General features: G+C 38.8%; 1 protein-coding gene across 1 annotated transcript; it reads left to right on the forward strand.

Annotated features, from left to right (window-relative positions):
• The first annotated feature begins 3,425 nt into the window (after window positions 1–3,425).
• Window positions 3,426–4,820, forward strand: LOC107923467 (uncharacterized). Its single transcript, XM_016853664.2, has one exon. It carries the CDS (start codon window positions 3,894–3,896, stop codon window positions 4,767–4,769), a length of 876 nt encoding a protein of 291 aa, XP_016709153.2. The 5' UTR covers window positions 3,426–3,893; the 3' UTR covers window positions 4,770–4,820.
• The last annotated feature ends 1,491 nt before the right edge of the window (window positions 4,821–6,311 follow it).

A 6,311-nucleotide genomic window follows, 5' to 3' on the forward strand; every position in this document is an offset into this window, starting at 1 on the left:
CAAATGTGAAAATGCAGTGCATCCACCCAGCAATTGTAGGCCACTAGGAAAGGGAATAGCGTTTTCATGTTGCCCTAACATACACGAAACAGCAGACTCCAACTCATTACCTAATGGGGCATGGAGAAATAAATGATACAAACCTATCCTACCCACTGTTTAATTCTTTGCCCTTTTTTTTAATATATATATTTTGTAGTATCTAAAGTACAGAGACATGTTGAAGAGGACAAAGTTGGGGAGTTGCTTCCTTCACATTAAAAGCTTGGTCGTAATTAATGTTTCAAATTTGTTTATTATTATTCATTTCTGAAACTTAAAGCAGGAATGATGGATGGAAGAATTCACGAGATTTCCTTTCCCAGAATTGTAGATGGCTATAACTGATTTGTATTGATTTTCAATGTCATGGATAGATCTAAAATCTCGACCATGAGACAGACATTGGCAGTATTGGGGGGGTTTATTTTAGGCAAACACTTCTTGTGCAGGGTACATCCAACTGTTGTTCTTTCTTGTTGAGTTGTGGTAAGAAGGTGGAAACCTTGTCTGCTTGTTCTTGTATATGTACTCGTTGGAGGCAAATTCCGTTGGAGAAGTTAAATTTTGTTGTTATCGTTATGAAAGTCCAGTATTAGAAGTCAAATTACATTTTGGTCTATATACTTAAAAAAATGAGCAAACTAATCCTTCTATATTAGATCAAAGAGCAAACTGGTCTTTTTATTAAATATTTTATCTATTTTACTGTTAAAAACTAGTCACTGAACGTCAACAGGAGTTACACGTGGCATATCATGTGTCGCTATCTAACTATTTTGTCAGCCATGCCAGTTTTTAATAGTATAAAGGAATGAAATTTTTAAAAGAAATGACCAATTTGCTCTTTAATCTAAGGTACATGGATTAATTGGCCCATTTTTTGAGTAGATAGGTTAAAATACAATTTAACTTCTAACATAGAGGCTTCTATGGTGCTTTTAACATTGTTATTTGCTTTGCTTCTTTTCTTTTGTAATTTGGGCCAAGCGCTGGATTGGCAGATAAAGTAGATTCAACATTTCATGGAATTTTGATATCTCTATCTGACAAATGTTGAACTCTTATTGGTCTATACCTTAAAAGACTCGATAGTTCCAATCAACTTCCTACTGGGCTTAAAAATATATATATTTGTTTTTGTAAAGACGAAGAAAGAAATAATCTCTCCTATTTACTCTGTCAACAAATAATCAAATTATCACTATATTTATTCCTTTTTCTACTTCTTTCAAATGCAGGATAACCCCAAAGGGTTGCGGGTTTTTTTCTACCAATTGGAGCCCTCCCTTCACCACCCCTATGGGGATGATCTACAAGGTTCATAACTACTCTTCTTACTACATGACGCTTACCTAGCCAACATTTAGATTCGGCTCTACCCAGACTTTTCTAGTTCACCCCAACATTCCCCACCTGTCCGACTGTTGCTGAGCAGTTTTTGGATATCAAACGGACCTCCCCAGAAGGTAATTTTAATGTGGCCGATTTCCCCTCCTTTGCAATAAGTTTCGCAACCGCACCCGCTACTCAAGTTAATTGTCCACCCCTTCCAAGTGTGATTTCTATGTAATGTATAGCCGTGCCTAAGGGCATATCGGTTGAAGTATAGAAATGGATAAATAAATAGTGGGTTCCATCGTTTCTATGGTTACTTCTTAAATGGCGAGGTCCTCTTTATGCACCGGAGCTCATTCCTTCATTTAATTGGTAACTTTTACAATTCACACTCTTCGGCTTTGCTCATAATTTTCCAGTGATAGATCTTTCACAACGAGATCTATCTTATACAGTAACGGTATGTAAGGATGAGGATTAATTAGGCAGCTGACCCTGTTAGTCCGTAACTCCCTACTTTCCAAGTTGTTTGGAGTGGATGGATTCTAATGGCTAGCCGAGCCTAACCCTCAAAACCAAAGCAAATTTAAGAGAGAACCCAACCCATCCTATTTATCTTCTCATCCCAAGTCGGTTGTTTGATGACAATCAACAAACAAGACCTCAAACCCTGACTGACAGTAGTGGAACAGTTGGAGAGGTTGAATTAGTGGATATCAGATCGCACCCTCTACTCATATTACACAACGAAGATTAGCTGTTGATGCTTGCCCCGCCTCTAGTCCCCCCCCCTCGGCCCTCTTTGCTTGCTTTTACTCTTCATTTCAAAGTTTGCCAACTTGTAATTAATTAACACCTTAAAAATATTATGGATCGAGAATTCTATACTAAGAGTTATAGTACATTTTGTTCTTTTTATTCAAAAAATAAATAAAAATTTAATTTTTATATGTTTAGATAAAAAAAAGTAAATCACTCATTTTGTAAAAATTTCTATTCATTATTACTATTAAGGGTTTACGTGATTAATGGAGTAACCAAATAGTGACACTTAGCATTTCATGTGCTAATATGTAAGGACTAATTCAAGCAAAATGAATTAAACTTTTAGCAAAAAAAATAGATGAAATTTTTAATAGACAATAAAATGGATGGAATTTTTGACATAGAGGGACGAATTCATGCTACCGGATAATAATATATCATCACTTAACAATTAAAATAGATGAAAATTTTAACAGAATAACCACTTTATTTTTTGATCGAATGTATATAGACTAATTTACTCACTTTTTGAATAAAAAGGATAAAATGTAATTTAACTCCTAATATAAGTATCTCCATGATATTTTTACCTAATTAACCCTAATTATTTTTCAACTTACCACATTAATTGTGACTTTGCACTGTGTTTTTTTTAAAAGAAAGAGTATAATGTAAGTTATATTTATAAAAAGCACTAATTCCTTTCTGGTGGTAGATGGATCTTCTAAAGCAGCAATGAGGGATTGAGTTGCAGCATCCTAAAAAAGGAGGAAAAGTGCAGTGGTTACATTGATTGAATTAGCTATCATCAAATAACCCTAAATTTTTTATTACATCTGTTTTTCCTGAGAATTAGTAACATTGCATTTTGGATTATACAACTACAATTTCCCTTTTTCTGCTTTTATATCATCGACATGCAACATGCTCTAAATCCCAACAACAACAAAACTCTCTCCTCTCATTTCTTTGGAAACTGACAAATGGACGTCATGCCATGCCTGTCTTGCTGGATCTTTGACCTCATGAGACGACAGCTAAATTCCGATCCCCTCCCTGTGAGGTGGGCTTTGGACATATGGATAACATGTTTTTTCCAGCCTATTAACATTATTAAATCTTATAATTAAATCACTAACTTAGAAAAATTAACGGTTTAATAATTTATATATAATTAATTAACAAAAATCAAGTTTTGAATTGAAGTAAAATAAAAGGATGAAATTTATTTCCACTTGAAGACAATGGGAACCGGAAAGAGGAATTCCAGATTCAAAATAAGGCTGAAAAGGCAAGAAATCGGGCAATCTAATGACCAAAAGATTTGGATGAGCTAATGACTACACTTCACCTAATAGGCTATAAATGCTAATTAATAGCATTAGTGGAAAAGAAAAAAAAGAGTTTGTTAAAATAATTATTCAAATATTGAAGTAACAACAGATTATATGCCTGCAGTTTTAATGAGACAAAGCTTGTCTTGTTGTCGTCGTGTCCCTGATCTATACATTTGGTAATAAGACTGCTACCCTACTATAAAATTACAAAGCTGCAAATGTCAGTAAATGAATGCCCTCCTCCTCCACCCTGTTGTTTTCTTGTTATACAGCGTGGCCTCGTTTTAAGCATTGGCTCTCTCTTACTAAACGTAATGAATGAAGATGCGAAATGAGATAACCCAGTATATATTATTGTCCTTAGGCCTCAATCCCCCAACAAAATCTTCTGCTTTCTTACACAACAACGACTAGATGAGGTGCAAGAAACACCTTTCCGACCTGAGTAGCAGCGCCGGCGTTTGCGCCACGTGTCTCCGGGAGCGTCTTCTTGTTCTCGTCGCCGCCCAGGCTCAATCAGCTTCCTCCGCTGCCGCATCTGAGGATAGTCGCCCACCACCGCTGATTTTCCCTTGCTCTGTTTCTCCTTACATTAGTCGACGGAAATCTGACGACAACAGTGCAACGTCGATCCATCACAAGAGATTCTACACTCCTCCTCAGGTGGGCCTCACCACAACTGCCGCCGAGTTTGGTACCGCCACATCTTTCAAAAAGAAACACAGGTTCTCTCTTTTTTCAAGCTTGTTCAAGGCGCGGTCCGATAAATTCAATTTGGATCCCAGGGTTCACCATCGTCGAGACTCGTGCGATGAGCTGTTTACGTCATCATCTTCCCCGTCCTGGTTCTCGGCAATCTTTACCGTCGGTCGAAAAAATCAGCAATCTTCGAGGACATCACATGTGGAATATTTTAGCCAATTCGGGCCTCGTGATCGGAGGTCATGCATAGAGCGGGGAATGTCGCCTGCGGTTGAAGCGAATCCGGGAGACGAGTGCTATTTATCGCCACCGGGAAGCTCTCAGGAGGTTTCGCCGCGGTGGAAGAGGATACCGGCGGAAGCTAGGAGAGTGAAAACCGGGTCGAAGAACATGTCGAAAATAGCGTTGTGCTTGAGCCCGCTGGTGAGGGCGAGCCCGAACCGGCAGTGGAGCGGATTGCCGGCAGACATGTGGTTTGCAAGCGAAGGTAGGCCGCCGATGAAGCCCCACTTGGCTACTGCCTCGGGGTTTTGTGGGAATCGGTCCAAGAAGCTCGCTGATTTTGGCAGAGTGAATTACAAGCGTTGACATTTGATCCACAGTGACGATGAAGACGCTACATATTCGCCATTGCTTGTCTGCAGTTATTAGCTGTTTAGAGTAAAAATGAGAGGAAAAAAATGGAAATGCTGCATGTTATACAGATGTTTCTTAGTATTAGCATCACCATAAAAAGAAGATATTTGACTGTTTATCGGAGTAAATTTCTTCATTACAGGGTGAGATTTCAGAAAGGCATTTTGGCTCCCAAATTGCCTGTACTGTACAACCTCCACCATGCTATGCGTTCCTTAGATTTCCCTAGACATAGAGTACTCAACATGTCCTTTTTACCATAAAGCCGTTTCTTTTTTTTTTTTTTCTCGAGTAAACTTGCTTAAGGGCATTGTACAAGAAAATGTGATTACTTATGGAAATGGACCACTAAAAACGTTATTTATTAGAATGGTCTAAAAAATGTAAAACACTGTAGTAGGCCAATTTTGGCCCACTAATACCAAGCCCATTTAACCCATCCTCAAACCCAAAACCTAAAATTAACCTAGCCCAACATCCAAGCCCAATCCCAAAACCCTAAACTCCCACTTGCCTCTTCCCACTCTCCCATGCTGTCTGCCACCAGCACCACTCCCACTCTCCCATGCTGTCTGCCACCAGCACCATCACACACCCCCATACCGTCTACCACCACCATGCCTTTGCCGCACCTGCAAACAAGCAAAGGAAAAGGACAAAAAATGGAGCAATAAACATTAACAGAATATTGTATTTTTGGCTATAAAAGCCACAAGCAAAATCGAACTCAGGGGTTTTTTTTTTCTTTTCTGTTTTCGTTTTTAACATTCATTCAAGTGTTCAAAAGAAATCAATAACCAAGATAGAATGAAACACATGTACAAGCCGTGACTTTAACACTGAAATCAGAAGTTCAAAGTTGTCAAAAAAATCAAAAACTACAAATATAAGGTAATCTTTTTCTTTATTTTGTTAGTCTTGTTCTCTAAACCTATTTTCCATACATAAATATTAATATATATAAAAAATACAAAAAAGTATAAACATAAAAAAATAAAAAAATATTTTTTACCTTTTCCGGCCACCGCGTATGGTGGCCGGCGCCGGCGCCGGCGAGCCTCCGGTGGCCGTCCGGTGACCGGCCCCCTGGCCGGATTCCCCTTCCCCTTCCCTTCTCTCTCCCTTCTCTCTTCCCTCTCTCTTCTTTTTTTCTTTCCTTCTCCCCAAATGATTTTTTTTGGTTATTTTAGGCCTTATATAGCCCTCCAAAACGACGTCGTTTTGGGGGCTACACTTAAGCCCCAAAACGACGTCGTTTTGACCATGCCCGACCCATCCGACCCGACCCGTTAGAGGATCCGCGTGTTTTCGTTTGAATGGGATATTTATGCACGCAGTCCTTCCGCTTTTTCAGGGTTTTGCAATTAAGTCATTTTTCTTGTTTCCAATTTGGCCCCATAATTTCTCGCGCTTTTTGATTTAGTCCTCGCCAATGTGCTGCGTTTTAATGGAAAGGAATAATTGTTGTTTCGGTCCCCCTATGTTTTGTGCGCG

This window comes from Gossypium hirsutum, chromosome D11 (genome assembly GCF_007990345.1).
Source record: "Gossypium hirsutum isolate 1008001.06 chromosome D11, Gossypium_hirsutum_v2.1, whole genome shotgun sequence".
NCBI classification, from domain to species: Eukaryota; Viridiplantae; Streptophyta; class Magnoliopsida; order Malvales; family Malvaceae; genus Gossypium; species Gossypium hirsutum.